The sequence below is a fragment of the Staurois parvus genome, unplaced genomic scaffold (assembly GCF_062004578.1).
Source record: "Staurois parvus isolate SC_StPar_1 unplaced genomic scaffold, SC_StPar_1.0 ptg000206l, whole genome shotgun sequence".
Lineage (NCBI taxonomy): Eukaryota > Metazoa > Chordata > Amphibia > Anura > Ranidae > Staurois > Staurois parvus.
In genome coordinates this window covers 1323653-1348259 of record NW_028318002.1, presented here as the reverse complement: position 1 = coordinate 1348259, position 24607 = coordinate 1323653, and the positions used below count along the sequence as shown (strand labels likewise).

The 24607-nt window shown below is 40.3% G+C and overlaps 1 protein-coding gene across 4 annotated transcripts in view; it reads left to right on the top strand.

Annotated features, from left to right (window-relative positions):
* The window catches only part of KSR1 (kinase suppressor of ras 1), a 226595-nt gene that overhangs the window by 175423 nt on the left and 26565 nt on the right, over positions 1 to 24607 (top strand). For 2 of the 4 annotated variants that reach the window (XM_089678509.1, XM_089678508.1), the window contains exons 6-10: positions 9474 to 9515; positions 12659 to 12713; positions 17968 to 18016; positions 21447 to 21835; positions 23860 to 23956. In XM_089678509.1, the coding sequence (XP_089534635.1) occupies positions 9474 to 9515; positions 12659 to 12713; positions 17968 to 18016; positions 21447 to 21835; positions 23860 to 23956 (632 nt within the window). Of the gene's footprint in view, positions 1 to 9473; positions 9516 to 12658; positions 12714 to 17967; positions 18017 to 21443; positions 21836 to 23859; positions 23957 to 24607 lie in introns of all 4 variants that reach the window. The other 2 variants (XM_089678511.1, XM_089678510.1) reach the window with 2 other exon arrangements.

The window sequence follows — 24607 nt, the reverse complement described above, 5'->3', positions numbered from 1 at the left end:
TAAAGTGAATAACATTGATCTTCTTATTACAATGGCACCTGAACGTGGGTGGGATATATTGGGCAGCAAGAAAACATGTCCGTGAATTTGATGTGTTTGAAAGCAGAAAAAACGGGCAAGCATAAGAATTTGAGCAACTTTAACAATGGTCAAATTTTAACAGCTAGACGATAGATAGGTCAGAGCAACTCCAATACTGCAATTCTTGGAGGATGTTCCTGATCTGCAGTGGTCTGGACCTACCAAAAGTTGTCCAAAAAAGGAAAACCAGCAACAGGGACATGGGCGGCCAAGGATCATTGATGCACGCAAGGAGCGAAAGCTCCCCCATGTAGTCTGATCCAATACAAGAGTTGAAAAAGGCGAGAGGCAGCCCAAGTTGACCGCAAATTGAGCTAGGTTCGCTTACCCCAGTCACTTCATCTTCCCCCAAAAGTAGCTATCAGCCATCATCTGCTTCCCTAAGGGCTCCTTTGTCCCGGCTACTACTCCGGTACTATGGGTCTGACGGACAGGGCCTAATCCAAGCACCACTCAGACCCGAAGCTGCGACAGTGGCCTCCAGATGGCGTCAGCTCCTCTGGCAGATGAGAACACGCAGCACTCTCTGGGAGATTTGAAAGGATTGGCTGACCGCTTCCAACAATTCTGTCAACTTTGCAGCCACCCCACTCTGACCCTGATTTCAAGTTACTGGGTAAGATCAGGGGTATTGTTAGGGAAGAGCTAAGTGAGGTTTCTCACAAATTATAAAAGAAAAAGTTGTTGCTGGTTCCGATAGAAAGGTGTCAGAACGCACAGTGCATTACCATTTGTTTCATATAGGGCTGAGCGGTGAAGGTGTCCATGCTGACCTGTGTCCACAGCCAAGAATGTTCACAATGGGCACATGAGCATCAAAATTGGACCACAGAGCCTTGGAAGAGGGTGACCTGATCTGATTAGTTCAGGACTAGTTTAAGGAAAACAATGAAGCTGGTGTTTTGACTTGGCCTCCAAATTCTGCAGACCAGATGTGCTGGAAAAACAAGTCAAATCCATGGAGGTCACAACTTGCAACTTACAAGACTTGAATGTTCTGCTACTGACAGCTCTGTGTCAGATACCACAGCATACTTTCAAAGGTCTAGTGAAGTTGAGGTTATGGTGGGTGGTCATAATGTTGTGCTGCTCAATGTATTTTCCCACATTTGTTTTATCTCATATATTACTGTAATCCTTTAACAAACACTATTTGTTTATTTTTCATTTTACTTTTTTATATAGCACCAAGTTATTCTGCAGCACTTTACATAAACACTACATACACTACACTGTTTGCATCTCTCTTGTACCCAAAGGATCTTCCAGTCTGGGGCTCCTTCCTTCGTCAAACAGATACTACACAGTATGGACAGTTTGGGAGGACAGATATATGGAACCTGTCATGGATGACCTGCTTTTGAAGGTGCATACTCCAGGAATATCTTCTTTTATCCTGGATTTACTGCTTGGTTACCTTCACAGGCTAAGCTTTGGAATGCCAGGTGTCTACGGTCAGACACTCACCAAGTAATAAAGCCAGAGTAAGGATGTCAGCCTCGGGTATGCATCCATTACAAATAGGTCAGGAATGCCAGCTTCTTGCCAGGTTAATTGTAACTCCCAGTAGGAGCTGGAGCTGCTACAAGGCAAACTATGCAGGCGCCTAGAGTTTGGTGGATATCCAGGGGTGCCCAGCTACAACTGTCATGGTTCTATTATAAACCAAGGGAATATTGCAGTTGGTCAAATCTGCCTGTCACTAGAAAGGAAGGAAAACACTTGTAGGCAGTTGGTGTCTGATAGGGTTATGTCAGTACAAAGTAAATGGAGCAGTTTCTCTTCTGGCTGCCTATTGCAAGCCTCTAGTATGTCTACTAGACTGTGGGAGGAAACCAAAGCATGCAAACCAAGACACGCCAACACTTGACAGCATATACCCCATGTAGAAAGTATCCTTGTGGAAATTGAAACCAGAATATTAATGTTGCAAGGCAAGAATCATTTTTTTGTCTTCAGAAAACATTAGTTTAATATGAAATCACTTTAGGAGACCACACTGATCTCATGGTTTATGGGAACCCATCACCATGTTCTCAACATGCTTGTTTAGTGACTTTTCTAGTTAAAGCAAGGAAAGTTCTGGAGCTGTACCCTGTAATCAAGCCAGCAGTAGCATTTCCTTATTTCTGTATTGGCGGGTTCCCTTTTATGTTCTCACAAGCAAAACAAAAAGATTTTAATGGATGGTATATGCCAATACCCAACATTTGCAGTTTTTCACACTTGAAAACGGTTCTAACCCACTCTGCTCTTGTAGGATGTATAACATGAAATCCTTAAAGCTGGCATCACACTATACAATCTGATTGTACAACTGAAAAAAGAAATGCTGCCAGAAATGCGGCTGCCTTGTGTGCGTTCCTTTACTATCTAACACACCTGTCCTAGGGAGACAACACTACTCCTACATAAGTACTGTTAACCTAGGACAGGAAGTGTATTACTGGCAGGAACACCAGGTGAAAAGAACAAAAAAAAAAATCTGAAAAAAAACCCCAATGAAACCACCACAGGATATGTAAGCTGCAATGTAGTACATTTTTGTTCTTGGGTTTTGATACATGTTAATGATTTGATGTCCCTTTATACCAAAACTACCATTTCCAGTCATCTTTTGTTTAACAAATTTTTTTTAATGATCTTTGGAACAATAATTTGTTCCATGCTGTGGAAAGCAAATGAGGCAGAATGTATAAAGTTATAGGTGTGACTAACGCAGATCTCAGACCCCTTCCTTTCTCACCAACTTGTGACAAAGGACTGGCCAATCTCACACCGCGCTATCACTTATTAACAGTGCCACTCTGAGCTGCACCATGCACAAAGATTTTCCAGCTTAGCTTACGGGACCACAATCTAGGTGCCAGCAGCCGGAGAGTCACTGGGTTAAGTTAACTAAGCAATTCACTCTTGAAGCTACCACCACCCCCTCTTTATTGGGAGGGAGGAAACTCACAATCTTAGCAATAACAATTATGATTTTAGAATAAACATCTGTAACAAACACCGTCACCACAGACAGGTACAGTTGTGGCCAAAATTATTCAACCCCCACTGAAATTGAGTGTTTTGGCCAGTTTGACATTGCTTTTGATCATTCAGTCATCTTGCTTACATTTACATTAAAGAGGCACTTGTAGGTCAGACAAATATAACATAACAGTTATAATGAAATAACCACAAATGTCTTTTCTGTGCTCACAGCATTATCAGTTTTATTCAACCCCCAAGTGACATTCAATCTTAGTACTTAGTACAGCATCCTTTTACAGTTATAACAGCTTTTAAACGTGAAGCATAGCTTGACACAAGTGTCTTGCAGCGATCTACGGGTATCTTCGCCCATTCTTCATGGGCAAAGGCCTCCAGTTCAGTCACATTCTTAGGCTTGCGCACTGCAACTGCTTTCTTTAAGTCCCACCAGAGGTTCTCAATCGGATTTAAGTCTGGTGACTGCGATGGCCACTCCAAAATGTTCCAGCCTTTCCTCTGCAACCATGCTCTAGTGGACTTGGAGGTATGCTTGGGATCATTGTCCTGTTGAAAGGTCCAACGTCTCCCAAGCCTCAGGTGTGTGACGGACTGCATCACGTTTCCATCCAATATCTCCTGGTACTGAAGAGAATTCATGGTACCTTGCACACGCTGAAGCTTCCCTGTACCTGCAGAAGCAAAACAGCCCCAAAGCATGATTGACCCTCCACCATGCTTCACAGTAGGCAAGGTGTTCTTTTCATCATAGGCCTTGTTCTTCCTCCTCCAAACATAGCGTTGATCCATGGGCCCAAACAGTTCTAATTTTGTTTCATCAGTCCACAGAACACTATCCCACAACTTTTGTGGTTTGTCCACATGGCTTTTGGCATACTGCAGTCGACTCTTCTTATTCTTTGGAGACAGCAAGGGGGTACGCCTGGGAGTTCTGGCACGGAGGCCTTCATTACGCAGTGTGCGTCTTATTGTCTGGGCTGAAACTTCTGTACCCACATCTGACAAATCTTTTCTCAGTTCCTCAGCAGTCACACGGGGACTTCTCTCCACTCTACGCTTCAGGTAGCGCACAGCAGTCGAAGTCAGCATCTTCTTTCTGCCACGACCAGGTAGCGTTTCAACAGTGCCCTTTGCCTTGAATTTGCGAATGATGCTTCCTAAGGTGTCTCTTGGTATGTTTAACATCTTTGCAATCTTCTTATAGCCATTGCCCTTCCTGTGAAGAGAAATCACCTCTTCTCTTGTCTTCCTGGACCATTCTCTTGCCTTCACCATGTTTGTAACCACACCAGTAAATGTCTAGAAGGAGCTGAGTATCACAGTCATTTTAAAGCTGCCTAATTGGTGCTTATTATGCTTGATTGCTGCTCGGTGACATCCACAGGTGTTTTCAATACCTGATGGAAAGCACCTGTATGAACCTCTGTTCTTCAGAGTGGTAGTCTTTAAGGGGTTGAATAATTGTGGCAATGAAGAAACCACATAAGAACCATTTACTACTGTATTACATAAACAATTGATGTCATTTTAGTTGCATTTGGGTAGTTACAACGTCCTTGTAGGATTTGATTCTGAATACAATTCCAAATGTACACTATAGTCCCTAAACCCCTTTACAGCATTGGGGGTTGAATAATTTTGGCCACAACTGTATATTCAGAGGATTATACTACAGTAGCACTCTTCAAGTGACGGGAATTCTTTTAGTTTGCTTTAGTGCATTTAGAGACAATTGCAACACTTTTCAAAATAGGGTTTAATAATGAAAAGGTCAAATAAATATTTTCAAACACAAATGTATTACAAAACAACAAAGAGAACAAGCCACAGCAAAAAAAAGAGGTGAAAAAAGGTTCTTGCAAAGTTTCAGCAGAGTTCAGTGAGAGTGAGCAAGGTGTCATCTGCAGATGTTTCTCGTTGATGGTACATGAGAGCTGTCAAAAATGTGCTGGTGCCCTATTTTTCTGTGGTATCAAAGGGGTGTTGACAGAGACCATCTGACCACCCTCACCCCGAACTGATTCTTCAATCTGCTGTTGAGTGCTGGCGTCGGCATCTTGACTATGGGAAAGCACAAAGTGTGCTGTGCTTTGTATTTGGACCACAGTCCTCTGGGACCTGCGAAGTGTCCCAGAGAGGGGCAGGGGAGGGGCGAACATCTGGCTCAGTTTGCTGCTGCGAACTAAGCCAGAAGTGGGTGATGGTACCTGTCAAAACCAGGTACCCGCTCCTCCCTCCAATGCAAAAGGTGCCAAATGTGCCAGCAGAGGGGGGAGGAGACAGATAAGCGGAGCTTCCACTTTTGGGTGGAACTCCGCTTTAAGCGGCTGAGGAGGGGTCATGGGGTGTCACCATGTTTGATTATATCATGGCCCTCCTTTACACACAGTTTTATACTAATATGAATATCTTTCAATATGTGCAGGTTGCATTCTAGAAACTGGTAGATTATTGTTCAGCATGATATTAGCTTCAAATTGGATACAGATGTGACAGGTCTTGGATATCTATTTCTCATAGAAGGGGTGTGGAGGCCTAATCCACTCTGTTACCTCCTAGCATAGGGGTGTTTGGGTTCAAAATGCTACCCAATACTGATGAAGGTGAATATGACATTATTCTTGTGATACTGTCATCATTTCAGAAGTTATGACATACAGTGGGATGATGATGGCTTCTCCAAGAGACAGATATGCATATCCTAACTAAGGTATTTATGACCCAATGTCTGGTAACTTTCTGGTCACTGAAGCTGCTAAGTCAGACCCTTTTGAGGGCCCTGCCATGTATATTGAGAGTTATGCGGGCCATAGAAGGGATAAAAAACGGCCGAAAATCAGCCGAAAAAAAATCGGCCGGTTTTCGGATCATTAGTGCGGTAATCGGTCGGCCATTTTTAGTGATTTTTGCCCTTTTCCATTATCGGTCCTGCTGAGAAAAAATCTGCCAAATTTGTCGTTCTGCCGATTTTCACGGCAATGATGGACAAATCTGCCGATCTTTTTCCGATTTTAAAAAATGCGCATGAGCAGAGACATGAAAGAAGAAGGAAAAGAAGAAAAAGGAAAAAAATAGAATATGAATGAGAAGAAGAAATAGAATATAAAGAAGAAGAAGAAATAGAATATGAAGAAGAAAAGAAGAAATAGAATATGAAGAAGGAGAAAACAAAGAAATAGAATATGAATAAGAAGAAGAAAAAAAAAAGAATTTCAGTCTGATATTTTATTTGACATTTAAAAGTATAGCAACATTGTATCTATTTGAATCCGAATAGAAACATCAGTATCCGAAATGGATACAAATAGATACAATGTTGCAACTTTTTCTTCTTATTATTCATATTCTATCTCTTCTCCTTCTGCATATTCTATTTCGTCTTCTTCTGTATATTCTATATAATTGCCGGCTGTAGACGGGACAAAAATCAGCCGACTTTTTTTTTTACCAATGATGGTAACGTCGGCTGATTGAACAACCGATTTTTCGTTTTAATAAAAAAAAACGGCTGGTTTTCTGCCCGTCTATGGCCTGCATTAGATCCTGCTAGTCCTATTACCAGACAGATAAGGGGTTGTCTGGCAGCAGCTAAGAGTTTGTGGATTGCTTGAGCTAAAAGGAGGAGTTTGGAGGAGAGAGGAAAAGATCACTGTGCTATGCCTTCTTATGACGAAATGGCACAGGAGACTTGTGACGTGAACAAAATGACTGATACCCATCCTGCCATTAAGGTGCCAGGTACGCACGACCATTACAATAGGTATTGATTATTTTAATAAATATGTGTTTTATTATGTTTCTACAAACGGAAAATGCAGCAATCAGAAGTGCCCTCCTTTATTATAGGCAATTTCAGTTAGCCATACATCAAATGAAACGTGTTTGTAGAACAAAGAATTGTTTACTTTTAAAGACCATTATGTTGTACATGTCAAAAAACCTGGTGAGGAAGCTCTGGATTTAGTAATTTGTTTCTTAAAAAGATCTGATACCATGTGAGATGTGCATGTTCAGAATCATCTGGGCACCAGCAACCATACACCGTGTTCCAAATTATTATGCAAATTCTATTTAAGTGTCACAAAGAGTAAATATTTTGTTTTTCAGTTTAACTCATGGATAGCATTGTGTCTCAGGGCTCTTTTGATCACTGAAAACAATCTCGGACACCTGTGATAATTAGATTGGCTGCTGAGCCCAATTTAAGGAAAAACTACTAAAGGAGGGTGTTCCACATTATTAAGCAGAGCACCATTTTCAAGCAATATGGGGAAGAAAAAGGATCTCTCTGCTGCCGAAAAGAGTGAAATAGTTCAATGCCTTGGACGAGGTATGAAAACATTAGATATTTCACGAAAAACTTAAGCGTGATCATCGCACTATTAAGAGATTTGTGGCTGATTCAGAGCACAGATGGGTTTGTGCAGATAAAGGCACATTGAGGAAGATTTCTGCCAGATTCATGCATCGGATCAAGAGAGCAGCTGCTAAAATACCATTACATAGCAGCAAACAGATATTTGAAGCTGCTGGTGCCTCTGGAGTCCCACGGACATCAAGGTGTAGAGTCCTCCAGAGTCTTGCAACTGTGCATAAACCTTCTATTCGGCCACCACTAACCAATGCTCACAAGCAGAAACGGCTGCATTGGGCAGAAAAATACACAAAGACTAATTTTCAAACAGTCCTGTTCACTGATGAGTGCCGTGCAACCCTGGATGGTCCAGATGGATAGAGTAGTGGATGGTTGGTGGACGGCCACCCTGTTACAACAAGGCTGCAACGTCAGCAAGGTGGTGGTGGAGTCATGTTTTGGGCCAGAATCATAGGAACAGAGCTGGTCGGCCCCTTTAGGGGCCCCGAAGGTGTAAAGATGACCTCTGCAAAGTATGTGAAGTTTATGACTGACCACTTTCTTCCCTGGTACAGAAGGAAGAACTATGCTTTCTGTAATAAAATCATCTTCATGCATGACAATGCACCATCTCATGCTGCAAAGAATACCTCTGCATCAATGGCTGCTATGGGGATAAAAGGAGAGAAAGTCATGGTGTGGCCTCCATCCTCCCCTGACCTCAATCCTATTGAGAACCTTTGGAGCATCCTCAAGCAAAAGATCTATGAGGGTGGGAGGCAGTTTACATCCAAACAGCAGCTCTGGGAGGCTATTCTGACATCTTGCAAACAAATTCAAGCAGAAACTGTCCAAAAACTCACAAGTTCAATGGATGCAAGACTTGTGAAGCTGCTATCAAATAAGGGGTTCTATGTTACAATGTAACGTGACCTGTTAAAATTAATTTAATTTGATTGAAATAGCTTTTGATTTCAGTAAATATGCTGCAAACACAACAAATGACAATTTTCAGTTCTTTACAACCTATAAAGTGTTTTGAAACTTACTGTGCGTAATAATTTGGAACAGTGCATTGTAAGTTTTTTATGTTTAACAAAAATACTGTTATCATTAGGAGGTTTGTTCAATAAAATTTGAATTGTACTCTTAATAGTTGATAACATGAGAATTATGCTGACTGTTATTTACATTAATTATTTAGGTAACTGAGAAAAATATAATTTGCATAATAATTTGGAACACGGTGTAATGTTGAAATTCCATAAAGGGCCTACACAATCAAGTGCAGGAATTAAAAGTTTAAATGATTATGAAAAGCTCTTATTTCTGTAGACTGGAAAGATGTACTGGTAAATAAAGATGCTGAATTCAAATGGAAAATTTTAAAACCTAATTTAAAAATTCTCTTGAATGTACAAGACTTTCAGCCCTGGTTCACACTGATACAAATTTTCGTGGTTTGACCATTCAAATCGTATACAATTATAGGCAATGGAACTGTGCTAATCGGTGTGACTCCGACTTCATAAAAAATATAAATGACAGAAAATTGTGTGTGTGCATATACTTGTGTGTATGTGTGTATAGGTGTAGGAGTGCATATAAAAGCTGGATCATGTTTTATGAGCGAAATGACTGTTGTGTGCATGTCAGTTTTATATGCATTGTTCCAACTATAAAACCCCATTAATGATCTTTTAAAATGAAGGTAATGACATCGGAGCCATGTTGTTGAGATACATTTAATTAGCATGTAAAATGTAAGTGAAAGTTGCTTGCATAAATGTGTTTCTGGAAGCATTGATAATGTGTAATGGCTGGTAAAAATCCTATTAACATTTGTCTGTATCCACCTGGGGAAATGTCCCTGTAGACTGAGCTGAGGAACACTTTTATTGACAAGAGCTGTGTTCAATCAGACAGCATGCAGACTATATTGGCTAAGTGCATGTGGGGCAGTCTCTGACAGGTCTCTTGATACTCTCTAACTGCTTGTTTTTCTCATTCTGCCTGGGTGGTTGCTGTCATCTTTTATTAAAAGCTGCCTACTACATTCAGCATAGACAACAGTTTATCTTCCCAGGTGAGTTCACGCTTTAATCCTACTAACTGACCCTGTGTCTTCTCCTTCTCTTTTCTTCTGGCATGTTCTGCAGTCTCTAAGGGACAATAACAAGCCGGGATCTCACATTTACAGTGATCAATTTTGTGACCTATACGGCTTTTACATCTGAGCAACAATAAAAATAGAATGATGATTGGACGTGACATCAAAGGCTAATGTTAATAACGTTGTGGTCTTCTCTTTTGATCTGCATCAAATGGTGCTGCTTCTGATGTGATTGATATGTGTAACCACTTCTATACCTGGTGCTATAGGGGCTCTAAATATTCCCTGATGCATTAAAAACCTGTTACGTGTACAGTTGCTTCTTTACATTTATACAGCCGGAGTGCATCTTATTTTAGCAAGGCTTTAAATGATAGAATATTGTTATAATACTGTTCTTGCAGATAGAGGTCTATCTTTGTTGCATTATATCAGTTTTTATTGCATGAGAAGCACTTCTTTCATCTTCTCCTATATACATTGTGTTAAGTGCTTGGAACCTTCAGTAGCTGCACTAGTAATATTCAGTTGTCTATAGCATTCAGACTGCCTTTAATATTAGCATGATGGAATATCAAGTGTACTACAAGAGCTGTCACTCTTTCTGGCTGCTTTTGTTTGAGGTGCTTGTAGCCGTATTACTGCACTTGCAACAGAAACATTTGTGTATGGTCTGTAATTTTTTTTTTTTATTTCCACTAACATCCAAATTTTTAGGACAAGCTTTCAGGGTATGCCCCCTACTTCAAGTTCCAAACAACAGAAAGGAGTGCAGGATCCAAGTTAGAATAAAAGCAACTGATTTATTAACAAAATTTATAGCACACTTGCTGGTAAAATCTGGTAGATTAGTGTGGGAAGCAGGAGACCAATGGAAAGGTGCTTCTTTTGACAGCTGTCAGAGCAAAATCCCTGTATGCCGGCTTTTAGATCGGGAGTTGCTGCTACTTCAGCTTAGCCTGGTTATATGTCTGTCCTGGTGCCCTCTGCTTCCCATGCTGATCTAACAGATTTTAACTGTAAGTGTGGTATACATTTTATCAATGAATCGGTTGCTTTTATTCTAATTTACGCACTCTGCTGTCTTTCTGTTGTTCGAGCTGCACTGGATCACCCCGGATGCCTTTGTGGAAGCTGCAGAAACTGCATTATTCTTGGTTTCCTTGTGGCCTGGATGGAACTTTTTGGTGCCACGGATTCTAAATACTGAAGCTGGGACTTGTGGTGGTTTGTGTATTTCCTTCTTCAAGGTCCAAGCTGCTTTTGTGTGTGCCGCCAGTCTAATGTTCGGTCTCTTTTAGTGTATTCCTATACACTTTTAGTTTTCCTCTATAAATTTGGCTAGCTTGGTGTAGAAGTTGTTTGGCGCAGAAGCTGAAAATGAAAGGGACATTTCAAAAACAGAGGATAAATACACATTTGATGTGATGGTATTTCCCCTGACCCACTCAAAAGTCTGTTCTGGTTCGGGATGTAAAAAAAAACTTTTTTTTTTTAGAAAATGCTAGTTGTAGGCTATTAAAGTGACACTAACAATATCTTTGTTCTCCAAAAATAATTCATATACATTCACTACATTGTGGCTCTGTAATCTATTTTTCATGAAATTGTTTTTCTTCCTCCTTGAAATGCCGTCTTCTGGCTTCCGAACTGCTTCTTTTACCCCTCACTTTTTGTTTGGAACAAGCAATGCACATTAGTTGCAGTCATGTACACTGCTTTATGCACACTTCAAGTCCCATCTTGGGAGAGAGCATGAGGGTGTGGCTACGTTCCTACATACAGTGAGACCATGGGGAAAGAACGTGGCCCTCTAACTGGAAGTTAGATCACAGCAACAGGAAAAAAAAGGAATTTACAGATTTCGAGGAGGCTGAGAGCTATAGAAGTTTCTTTTTTTCCAAAGTTAAAATGCATGCTGAAATAGAATTTTTTTTTTTTTAAACCAGCGTTTAGGCTAGGTTCACACTAATATGGTGTGGTACATTGCATGTGATTCGCACAGGAACCGCACTGCATTCCTGTACAAATCACATGCGAATTCTGTGCAGTGCGATATGAGCCGTACATTACGTATGGCTCAGATCGCACCGCATCTGCACCAAAAAGGTGCAGGACCCTTATTTGGGTCCGCAACTAGAATTAGATTGCACGGGTATTCACACATATGCGTTCTGATTCTGCACATCGTACTGCATTTTGCAGACCGATTTCGGGGTGTTGTCGACATACACACTCGCAGCGGTTCGCATGCACGGAGTGCAATTCTGATGCGGTGTGGAATTTGCACAGAAAACGCTGCGAATTGCACACCGCATCAGAATTAACCCGGGCTAAGTGTCACTTTAATGAAGGGAACAATTGTTACATGATCAGCCCACTAGTTTATTGGTCGGTTGGAATAATTTTAACTTTGCCTCTTCAATAATGTTTGGTAATGTCTTATTACATTGTTGCATTGTGTAACGGGTAATTTCGAATTGCTGAATACTTGGCAGCATGTTTAAAAAGTTTTTATATACATAAATAAATAGCTTTTTATGTGCATGTTGCTGTGTGAACTTGTGTATACTGGATATTTATGTGTGGCCTTATTCAAACAGGCACCTATAATGCCAAGTGCTCAGTGGATACAGACAGTCCAAACAAAAGGGTTATTGCATTTGTTATTGTTATTAGTTACAGTGTCTTAAGCCCTGTATACACGTTGAGAATATTGGACGAATGATTGCCCGTTTTTTGCATGCTAGTCTTATATCGAAAGTGAAGAGGTCACTAAAGTTACGAAAATTCTTGTATGACAGAATACAAATTCAGAAGTGATGTAATGTATTCTGTACTGGTTAAACAAAAATCGTATGATCTGGTATCGTACGATAAACGTTTTCGTGTTTGTCCCTTCGAGTAATTTCGAACGATTGCTGTGTACTAACGATCAGATTATCGTACGATCGCTTTGAAAAAAAGTTTTGTACGATGTTCTGATTGTGTGTACGGGGCTTTATATGGAAAAGATTGGCTTCCATCTCTAGTGCACCTATTACATTTTACGAAGTACTGTGTTACAATCAAAAGCGATTTTGCATTATAAGTATTTTATTTTCTTTCATTCCCAGAAATACTGAATCCACCTCCGGTAACACAACCACCTGAGCCTCCTGAAAATTTAAGGTATTCAAATACAAATATTAGGTTTGATTTACCAGAACTAGCAATTTGGCCTGTGTGGATGCATCAGCTATTTTTGAATATTCACATATTAAGGTTTTAATTAAAACATATTATCTAATACGCGTCATCCTTGTAACTGTGTTTCAGATTAGATCCAAGTATTTAATATTAACTCTGCATGTACAGACAGAATTTCTCAAAATCATTAAGGTGCCTTGACAGCTGCAAATGCACCCTGGCTGCAATTATATGCGATAACTTCATCGGGGTTCCTGCGATTAGCTACGAAAGGGCATTAAAAGCAATGGGAGTTCGCTGGCTCTCGCAGCTAATCACGCCCAATTGCATGTAATCTCTCATGCAGCTATCAAATGTAAGTGGGCGCCACTAGCTTCAGGAACCAGCAGCCTCCCATTGCTTTCAGTGGGGATGCCTCTTGCAGCTAATCATGGGAACCCCAGCTAGGGTTCTCGCATATAATTGCAGCCAGTGTGCATCCACATAGTGAAAAGTATACTTTATGGCTCCACTCCAAGCTATGAATGGAAGGAAAAGGATCACCCCACCGACAAGTGAGAAGAGGGGAGCATGAGTCTGAGTGATTCCTGTGTCATCCAATACAAGTGAAGAAATGGACGCTGCTCAACCGTCCCCAGGTGTCCAATGTTGAAGAATGGCCTCAGCCGCCATACTGGCCATGCCTTCAGATGCGTTTTACCCCACCCACCGGGGCTTGGTCACAGAGGTCAGATCATTCCTCAACATTGGACTCTTGGGGTTGGTTGAGCAGCATCCATCCCTTCACCAGTGTGCATCCACAAGTGTCAATGCACCTGTAACCTCTATTTCTGTTATTTCTTTACCTCACCCAGAGGCCTGTCAAAAACGTAAAGAATATGTAAACATTTCATATTCCTGATATGTGCCTGCTGTACCATGTACTTGTATGGAAAAGTATCCTTCTCTCTTTGTATTGCTTCCTTTGTGTGTAATCCCTGGTGCTCCTGCCAGTCCCCCTGCTTTCCTATTTAAAACTGATCACGCTAAGCAAGAAAATACACCGTGGTCAATTCTCTAGCTGTGCCAGGAACTCGGCCTGCTCTCCTCCAATGATCAGACTTCTGTTGACACCCCAGCAGCCATTCACTGGGAAGACCTGTGCACTGCTGTTTCCCCTCTCTGAGCTCCTTATGCAGCTGAGAACAGAGGGTATGGGATCACATATGAAAAGGGGAAACAAAAGGTATTGATAATGTTTTTTATATGCATACAAAAATGTTTTGCCTTTCATTTTAGACTGAATGGGTTGTTTTACAAGGTGAGCATTTACATATACTTTAAGATGTTTTTAAAGAGAGTCTTCTGCATTGTATGTGATATGTCCAGCAGCATTCTTAGGTTTACTGCACAGGGAATGTCATATTTCCAATTTCCACTGGCTAAAGGGATGCTGGATATTGCAGGGTTTCTTTGTTAGAATAATGAGATTAGCCATGTGATTTTACTGCAGGCAGATGCAGGGTCCTTTTTGGTACTAACTCTCACCAAGTCTACTGACATGGCCTTTCTTGGTCTTGATAGTACAGAAACCAGTAGAGATCAGCAATGAAGCTTGAAAGGATTGTCAATAAAGCTTGATAAAATATTTGATGTAATGGATAATGTTTGTTTTTTTCTGTTAAAAAAAAATTGCTTTAAAAGTGTTCTTCGAGTAAGTATCATCAAAAACAGATACAAAACAAATACAGAGGCAATATTTTGCTGGAGTCAGGTATACACAGTGTAGGAATTTTGTAGTGAACCAGTTGATCTCTAGGGAATACCGGACTCATAAAGGGGCTTCCCTAGGGGATATCAGACTCATAAAGGTGCTTCCAACAGTCCCCCCCCAATTATCTTCATCTAAATTTGGAACATTAACTCCCCACGGTGACAGACAGTTCTGTAAGAGCCTGCTTGTTTCTGGAAGCAACTGCTTATAAATAGTCGATAAAGACTTAAAAAGCTCATCATTCCTCAATATAGATTCAAGTCTAGTTGACTGAATTGACAGCTGGCTTGTTCCAAACTGTTCATGGAAGGTGTGCTGGAATTGTATATAACGAACACTGGATAGCTGGTACAAACTTTTCAGCTCATCAAATGACATCAGAATTCCATCTTTTGCTACATCTTAGAGAAGTTTCACCCTATATTTGGCCCATATAAATCAAAATAGTTGAACTAATGAGTCAAGAATGGATTCTTCCATAGTGGTGCATTTGGGGATGTAGAAGTAGGGCCCTACTTGTAAAAAAAATATTGCTAACCTGTAAATTATTTTCCAAGCTCCAAAAACAGATTTCACGGAGAAGGTTTGTTGTTGCAGAGACTTAATTTCAAACCTATGTAAACTAAGTGGGACAAAGGCTCATAGGATCCGTCTCTCGCTGCTTCTAGAGATATTGCAGCATCATCTAGTGGAGAAGTCAACTTTCTATAGCCAAACAACAATTTGTCCAGCTAAAAAATATTTAGGAAAAGTTGTAATTATCAGTCCACCCCTTTTCAAAGCTGCTGTAGAACAGAAAGATGTTTATAGGGAAGAGCCCCCATAAAGAAAGAAGGTACTACTGAGTGACCCAAGTAGTTTAACTGAAACTATAGCTTTATTGAAACCATTAAAACATGACAACGTTGTCACTTTAAAAATTAAGGAACCCCTGGTAAGGTGTTATAAATTCTGTAGAACAGCTTAGTAGATCCTCGGTACACCTCTCTGCCAAAGAAAATCAGATATAAATGTATTTATTTGCATAAAGGTGGCTTTAGGTATCCACACAGGAGAATTTGAAGGACATATGTAAAAATAGGTAATATTTTCATTATCTTGGTAAGGTTAATTTTCCTAGTAAGAGAAAATAGAAGATTTCTGCAGGCATTCAACTTATGTTTAAGAAAGAAGGGAGAAATTTAGAGGAATAAAATCTAGCACAAATTTGGTGATCCAACGTATTCAATCTTGGTAACCCACTGCAATGGATCTATGGAGGAGTTTGGAATACAACAAATGTCATTAAGTGATGAGATTTTGGATTTGTTCCAATTGACATGCAAGAGTGAAGAAAAAAAACATTATTTAGAATGTTCAGGGCTTTTTTTAAGGCGGAGTCTGGATTTTTGAGGAAAAGAACCAGATAATTGGCAATACAATGCTGTCTTCTCCTCCAAACTGCCTACTGATATGCCTTTGACACCTGGAGACATATGCAGTGCCAAAGCTATAGGTTCCATGATAAGAGAAAATAGCCATGGAGACCAAGGGCAGCCCTGTCTAGTGTCCCTAGACACCAAGAAGAATTGATACAAGGCCCCTTCAGTTTTTATGGCAGATACCAGATGGTTGTACAGAATATCAATCCACATTAGAAAAATCAACTCCAAACCTATCTTTTGCAGTGCCACATGCATATAGGCCTGATCAACAGAATCATAGGCATTTTCCAATTTTAAAAAGACCAAAACCCCATTAAAGGATAAGTTCACATTTGGGGATATGCTGTATGTTACACCCGTTTTTAGGGTGAAACATGTAACATGTCACTACTCCTGCAGCTTCTCAATTTACCCCCACCCCATTGTGACAGCTGGCTGGGGATCTTCTCCCCTCACCAACTGTCACAATTTGAAAAGAGCTTGGCTGTGCAGGGCTCCACCCACACGGACACATCATTTATTCACCGAGATCTGTGAATAAATGAACTACAAATACTGACAGCCTTTGCTGCTTAGCGGTAATTCAGTGAGTCTTCCTGTCATTGTTATCTGTCTGCCCATACAAGGTACAAACAGACAGATGCTCTGACAGTCTGCAGGAGCCTGAGACTTCACCTGAGATCTGCTGATTGTGGGTGCAATGCTTTCCAGGATCTTTAAAAAAAAAAAAATTAATGCACTTTTTTTTACCTGCACAAAAATGGGTATGTGTACAAAAATGGGTATTTTTTTTTTTTAGAAAGGTGAACTTATCCTTTAAATGAAAACATTTACATGTACCTTGTATTATTTTTTATATTAACAGATTTGAAATGTAGATTTAAACCTAACCATTTTTTAATTCCATCCCACTTATTTAAGTAAACTGCTTGGAGCAGCTAAAAAACGTAACATGTTGTTGTTGTTGTGATTCATTTGTCCTCCTCTCCATATTCACTGTGCTGGACTAACCTCTGTGTATAATACAGTAGAGCCTGGATGCCCTAGAGTTCTGACGTTTGCTCTCTCAGTCTGAGTGATGCTGTAAACAGGGGTGGACTGACAACTCATGTGGCCCCCGGGCAATAGGGGTCATGGGGCCCCTGTGTCTTTGCCCACACTCAAAACACACCCAAAAAAGCCTATTAAACTGGTAACGGGCATTTCATGGGGCCCCCTACTGACCCCGGGCCCCTCGGGCAGTGCCCGAGTGCTCGAATGGTCAGTCCGCCCCTGGCTGTAAATGGAGATTATAGGAAGCTATTATAAGATTTTCTTAAAGCGTAATTCCAGTCAAAACTAAGCCTAAACCTGCTCCCACCCCCATTCTAAGCCTATTCTATCTACCTTGTAAAAAGGAAAGGTGCCTATACTTACCTATTCTGAAGTCGCTCTGGTCTGGTTACATAATGAGGTCCCAGCATCAGGTTCAGTGTAAAGGAGGGAGAGCCAACAATGGCTGCCCAATAGTAAGGCTATGGGTGATGTCATCACCCAGGCTCTACAGCCTTTGTCACTGACTCTGCTCTCTCTGAAGCCGCCACTGGAGAGATCATGCAACCGGACCAGAGTGACTTCAGAATTGCCGGCACTGGAGAGATCATGTGACTGAACCACAGTGACTTCAGAATAGAAAAGTATAGATTTCTTTCCTTTTACAGGATAGATAGAATAGACATAGAATGGGGGGTGGGAGTAGATTTAATCTTAGTTACATTTTGACTGAAATACGTATTATAATTTTTATGTTTACATACATGTTATATTTTTTAATGGATTAAACTGTTTTAATATAGTATGTGCCACTTTAAGATTTGTGTTAGGTAATTGACTTGTATGAATATACTGTATAAAAACTTTTCAGAAATATTAAAGCAGAAAGAACGTGTTTTTTTTATGCAAACACAATTTTTGACCTGGAAACTTTTCAGTTCAAAAAATACTTAGTCCTGCTTTGAGAATTCTTGTTTTTACAGTAAGAAAAAATTCTTAACAAATAAAATGTTTTTTTTTTTCCTAGTGCTGAAGCCGAAATGGAAACGGATGTAGCAGAAGAGCAGGAAGCAGAGGTATATTATATTATGCACAAGTATATTAGTCTGCTAACAGTTGATTTGAAAGCTTGCCACTAGAGGGAGCTGCAATTCTGTACATACTTGGATACAGTGTCTTTTATTGTACTTTTAAAATTGTAATTATTTCATAAACTTCATGTAATGGCACCACTTTTTCCAAGGTATCAAGTGCTACCTTTTGTTAAAGGGCCCTTCATTTGAACAGGCTCTCCAATAACACTGCCTCGCTCTGCAGGTAGAAAACTGACGTAGATATATACTCTTAACACCGTATTTACGGTATTTATTATTTATTTCAGGTACTTTACTCAGCACTTTACATATATATTTTGTACATTCACATCAGTCCCTAACCCGCAAGGGGCGTACAATTTAAGGTCTCTAACTTACATTCATACATACACATACTAGGGCCAATTTAGACAGGATCCAATCAACCTACCAGCATGTCTTTGGAGTGTGAGAGGAAACCGGAGTACCCGGAGGAAACCCACGCAGGCACAGGGAGAACACGCAAGCTCCAGGCAGGTGGTGCCATGGTTGGGATTCGAACCAACGACCCTAGCAATGCCAGGTGGAAGTGCTAGCCACTGTGCAGCACCATTGGGTATAGAATGTAATGAGGGTGATTTACTAAAACTGCATGGTGCTAAATCTGGTGCAGCTCTGTATAGAAACCAATCAGCGTCCAGGTTTTATTGTCAATGCTTAATTGAACAAGCTAAAGTTAGAAGCTGATTGGCTACCATGCACAGCTGCACCAAATTTTGCACTTTCAGTTTCAGTAAATCAACCCCATTGTTTCTGTTTCAAGGTGCCAAATTAAAATAAATTATACAATTTCAGGAAAATATTTTGATATTCACTTAGCTACTTTAGTATGCCTGTTTTTAAAACGTGTCTGCATCTGAAATTGTGTTAAAGGCCTCCTTCCTCCGCCAGTCCAAAATAATTTAATATAATAAGAATGGGCAGAAAGATAAACTCAGTAAACTATATTTGTACTCTAAAATACCTGTAAAAATACATACACAAATAAACTCTTGTACAAAATGATGTGATATGGCATATACGGTTAACAGATGTATCATTTAACCTACCTCATCATTTACACATTTCATGTGCTTGCTGTCTATTTTTTTTCTATTCCTTTTCTTTTTTACATTAATATACTTTTCTGTATTGTACTATTCAAAAGTGCCTTGTTTTTGCTGAAAGTTCTATTTGAAAATGTACTGTTTTACAGTCTGCTTTTATACAATAAAATCGTTTGTAAACAAAATGATGTGATATACTACTTTAAACAGTGCTAATATTCTTATTGTACTCCCCACCCAAATAAAAGTCCTTATACTGTGCCAAGTAACTAAACATATAATGTTAGATACAAGTGAATCTTGTATAAACAATTGCAGTCTCTTATTGTGCAAATGTGGCATTCTTCTTAGCAAAGTGCAAAGTTCTTGGTGCTCCCCACCAGTGGTCCCATTCACTCCATGACTTTCATGGACTCTTAATATTATCTAAGAATCTATCACGCTTATAGAAGTTCAGCTGGGACTTGCAGTCCTCACCAGGGGCGGACTGACCATTTGGAAACTCGGGCACTGGGCCCGGGGTCGGTAGGGGGCCCCATGAGATGCCCCTGGTACCTTTTTCATAGGCTTTTTGAGTTTGGGCAAGGACACAGGGGCCCCATGATCCCCTATTGCCCGGAGGCCCCATGAGTTGTCAGTCCGCCCCTGGTCCTCATTGCCAATCTCCTCTTCCGGTGATGATGGTTATCAGCTCATCGGTCACAGTATTATCATTCATCTATCAAAGGAACCTCCAGTGAACAATCATGTACAGGGTAAGAAGCTGTCAGCACAGAGGCCTGGCCTGGCACGCTGAGGAGGCCTAGTCGAAAATAGCTTGATTGGCTGCCTTGGAGGTTTCCCAGAAGGATGCTTAGTATCTAATAAAAGGCAATGTGTTTCAGAGGCCACACTCCCTTTTCAAGGCTTTTTCGGATCGCTGCTTTCAATTATTTTCCTTTTTCTCACAATTGTCGAAATTTCAAGTTTTAATTAGTATATCACATTATTTTGCACAATAGAGTTTAGTTGTGTATGTATGTTTACAGTGATTTTTGTTTATATAGTTTAAACAGGCAGCACTTACTCTAATTATTTCAACATTTTTAAGGGTCAGAACCAGGGGTGGACTGACTATTTGGAAACTCGGGCACTGCCCAAGGTCAGTAGGGGGCCCCATGAGATGTCCCTGGTACCTTTTTTGAGTTTGGGCAAGGACACAGAGGCCCCATGATCCCCTATTGCCCAGGGGCCCCGTGAGTTGTCAATCCGCCATGGTCAGAACCCTTTGTAGAAGCAGCAGCCAGTTGTATATGTGTAGCACATTCATGTAATAAGAAAGGTGGAGATCCTAACATGGGACAGTAGGCTTTAAATTATATTTGTACTCTGCCTTGCCCCAACTGCTTGCACGCATCTAAAAGTACCAGCAGTAGGTGTTTCATAAGTAAACCATAAACATTCTTTGCTGGGTCAATTGGATGATTTATTTGTTTTTAAAGACATGATGGAGCTAAATAGATGGTAACTATTACATACAAAGTTATTAATTCCTCTCTCCTGCCTTTTAGGTAGGTTGAGTTTGGCCATATATAAAGCAAACACAAGAGGGCGCCTCCATTTAGGTGTAGAGATTTATTGAAAAGACTAAAATACAATAAAAATGCACTCCCTAAATAAAAGTGGATTAAGGCTTGTCATAAACCCAAATAGACCTCCATAGGATGACCGTGAGGCTGCAGAGCTCGGCAGGCAAGCGGCTGGTTGAAGCAGAGTTCATTTGGAAAGCTGTTCGTGGTCAGGCTTCAGGCTAGAACATAGGCACCAGCAGCTTCCAGGTGTAGCAAGATGGCTACAGCTTCAATCAGTACCTCTGTTGGCTGGGTGATGATGACAGGAAGGTTAGCAATGCAGCATTGCCCCTTTCCACTTCATGTCATCATCACCCATTTTTATTGTCTATATATTTCTACACCTAGATGGAGGCGCCCTCTTATGTTTGTTTTATATATGTGCATTTTATATATGTGCATTAGGATCTCAAGACCTAATCTGAGAGGAGCTGTATTCACTTCACTTAGTGCTCCTACCACTCTCCTGGCCCTCCTATGTGCCCTGTTAAATTATGGTTGGGGTCTAATCAGTGCAGTAGCTTATTTATTTTCTTTGGAGTTGGGCCATATATTTTTTTTATAGAAATGCAGATTTATGCCTCTGGTAACTGCTGACTTCTCTTAAATTGGTTGCTGCTAAAATGTAGATTAGAACTTGAGCTTGTACAAGATTGTCTTTCAATGCAGTTTTATTATTTGGTTTTTAAGAGTGTTATGAACATTTGTTTTTAGCAGGTTGAGGAGCAAGAAGCCAACAAATCTGAGCCAGAGTATGATGATGATGAAGTGGATGAGCTCCCTACATCAAGGTCCACCAGTGGTACATTCAGAGGAATGATTTTCCGCAAAGCCAGCCAGACTAGTGTATACTTACAGGAATGGGACATACCCTTTGAACAAATTGAACTTGAAGAACTTATTGGTCAGGGAAGGTGGGGAAAGGTATACAAAGGCAAATGGCATGGGGAGGTAGCTATCCGGATGTTGGAAATAGATGGAAATAACCAAGACCACCTTAAATTGTTCAAAAAGGAGGTGATGAACTACAGGCAGACGAGGCATGAAAATGTGGTGCTCTTCATGGGGGCCTGCATGCACCCGCCACACTTGGCCATTATTACTAGGTGAGTGTTCTTCATTACATTGCACTGAATAATATACCATTTCCTGATGAACGAACATTTCGATATATTTTATTTTGTACACTATTTAGTATGTATACATTTGTCAGTTTTCACAAGTTCAGGAAAAAATTGAATGAATTAAATAGCAAACATCATGTAAGAATATGTAATAAGCCACCATTAGCAAATAATACAGCAATTATGTTTCATTGTTCTGAATGCTTGTTTGCACTTTATATATCATCCATTTGGTCTTTGGTCTGAGTATAGAGTAAATATAAATATAGAGTATAATTTAACCCTGAACTCTGCACCCTACATTATTTGTGGATGTTGTGCGTCAGTTGTCTGTTGCAGTGTTGTACGGAATTAGGAGCTGTATCGCAATGAACTAAAACATAATTCACAAAGAAACAGTGTATAAGATTCATAGAAAGTTACCAGTTGTGTAGGAAAGCGTATTATGCCACAGATTAGGACATAAAAGGGCTCATAGGTGATTGTTTACATTGCTTTTCATTAATACAAGGTGATACAATGGCCCTTGTTTTAGCCCATGCATATCCTGTGCTTTCAGTTCTACATTTAGGGCCAATTCACACCAGAATGTGGTAGGGGAAATCCACACTCTGTGTTTTTTCCCATGCTACATTCAAAACACACTGCTGTTATGATCTGCAGCGGGTGTCAATGTTGGCTTAATGACGCCCCCAAATGCAGGTCCCAAACACAGTGCGTTTGCCTGCACCATGTAAAGTAGTACCATGTGATCTGGTTCCTGTGTGCTTTATACATTAATGCATGCACTACTTTTGGTGCAGTCTGGCGGGATTTCAGCCCATTAAAATGAATGGACTGAAACTGCACTGCACCCAGATCGCATGTGAATCGCTTTTATTTGAAAAGCCTCATTGTAATCCTGCAATTGATTATGATCCCAAAGTGTTTGGGACCTCTTTGCCATGCTTGAGAACACAAACACCTGCAGGATGACACTGAGGTGTTCCAGTTTTCTTTGACGTTGCTGAAAGACTTGGACTCTGACCAGCGACTGAATGTTTTTTATAATGTCTATTACAAACCATTAACTCCTCAAGAAGTTGGAAATTTTTTATGAAACGCGTTGAACGTTTTTCTCCAGTAATGATGCGATCATGTGAGACTGTGTTCTCACTGTTTAGAAGATTAAACAGGCAACATGGGGAACATCAGCATGGTGGTGTAAGACATTTTACTGTGTGGTTGTGAGTCTTGCTGTATCAGGTTTAATTGTGTACAATTTTTTTTGACTGTTCAAATAAGAGTAGTTGATTTTTATTACATTTTATGTACTTTATTACTCTTTTCGTGCCTAAAAGTTCCTTAAAAGAGAAGTATGGGATGGCTTTATTTTTTTCAAAATCCTTCTTACCTAGGTGGATGCACCATCGGTCCCCGCCGTGTGAGAACTCAACAATCACCTGACTGCTGTGTTCTCACTGCTGCTCTGAGGAGAGAGTGGTGACTGTCATTCACCGTTGTCTGCTCTGCCCCCCCCCCCCCCCCCCCCAGTGCTCACTGGAGCGCTGGGCAGTGGAGGGGAGGGAGCGGCTGGCTCAGGCTCTCGGCAGGTCACTGTGAGGCTGAGCCAAGTGCCACTCTTGACTCTGGGGTGGATCCCGACTTTAAAGTTGGGATCTTCCCCAGCATGGACCTGCTGAGTGATGTCAGCTGACAGCAGGCTTCAGCCCGCTATCAGCTGAAAACTGGACACAGGAGTGAAGAACGAACTACACTCCTGTGATCCACAAGAGAAGTACAGTCAAAAGAGCTTTCCTATTTTAACCTTTCTCTCCTATATATCACTGGGATTAGTTTTAATTAAATATTACATAACAGGAATGATCTGTTCTTGAATTGTAAAGTCTGGAAGTACAAAAACCAAATTGACTTATCATAAATAGTTGAGATAAACCATATGCAGTAATAATATTTTACTTTTGAGGTGCACTTTGCAGTATTACATTTTTGATATTTTGTTTCAGTTATTGCAAAGGGAGAACACTGCATGCATTTGTAAGAGATCCCAAGACCTCCCTGGATATCAACAAAACACGACAAATTGCACAAGAAATCATCAAGGTAAGCACAGTATGTAACTGTGTGCCTGTCAAGTGTCTTTTAATGTAACAAAATGGATAATAGAATTTCAGTACATTTTATGACAAAAGTTAATAATCAATAACACTCACACCAGTCAGCATCTTTCCAATTCCTTCCAGTATACGACCACACTGCTCCTCCGTGTGGGTATGTGATTACTCTGCGTAATCTCCATGCTCCTCCTCTAAAAAATCCTCCAATCGTATCCAGCTGCCATTTTTTTCATAAACTAAAATGAGTTTTAGACTAATCTAGTGTTTTAAAGTGTTATGATAAATATATACAAATACAATTCATCTACGTATATCAAATACTCAATGTGTCTGCTGTTTTGATTTTTTTATAACGGTTGCGGGAAGAGTGGGTGCAATTTTAGGAAGAAGTTTTAAAACTTTTTTCTTTTTTGGTAGGGTAGGGTTAAAACAACTAAGCTTTTTGCCATTCATGACTTTTTTTACTTCCTGTCCTGTAGTTTCAACAGGAAGTGAAAGGATGTCTTTGCAATATGAAGGAATTTCCCTCTTAGACAATGTCATGGGAACAAGCATCCCCATTGGATGATATCCCTTCTATCCATGTTCTGTTGGCAACTCAACATTTGCGATTTACCCTCACTTTTATTCCTGGTGA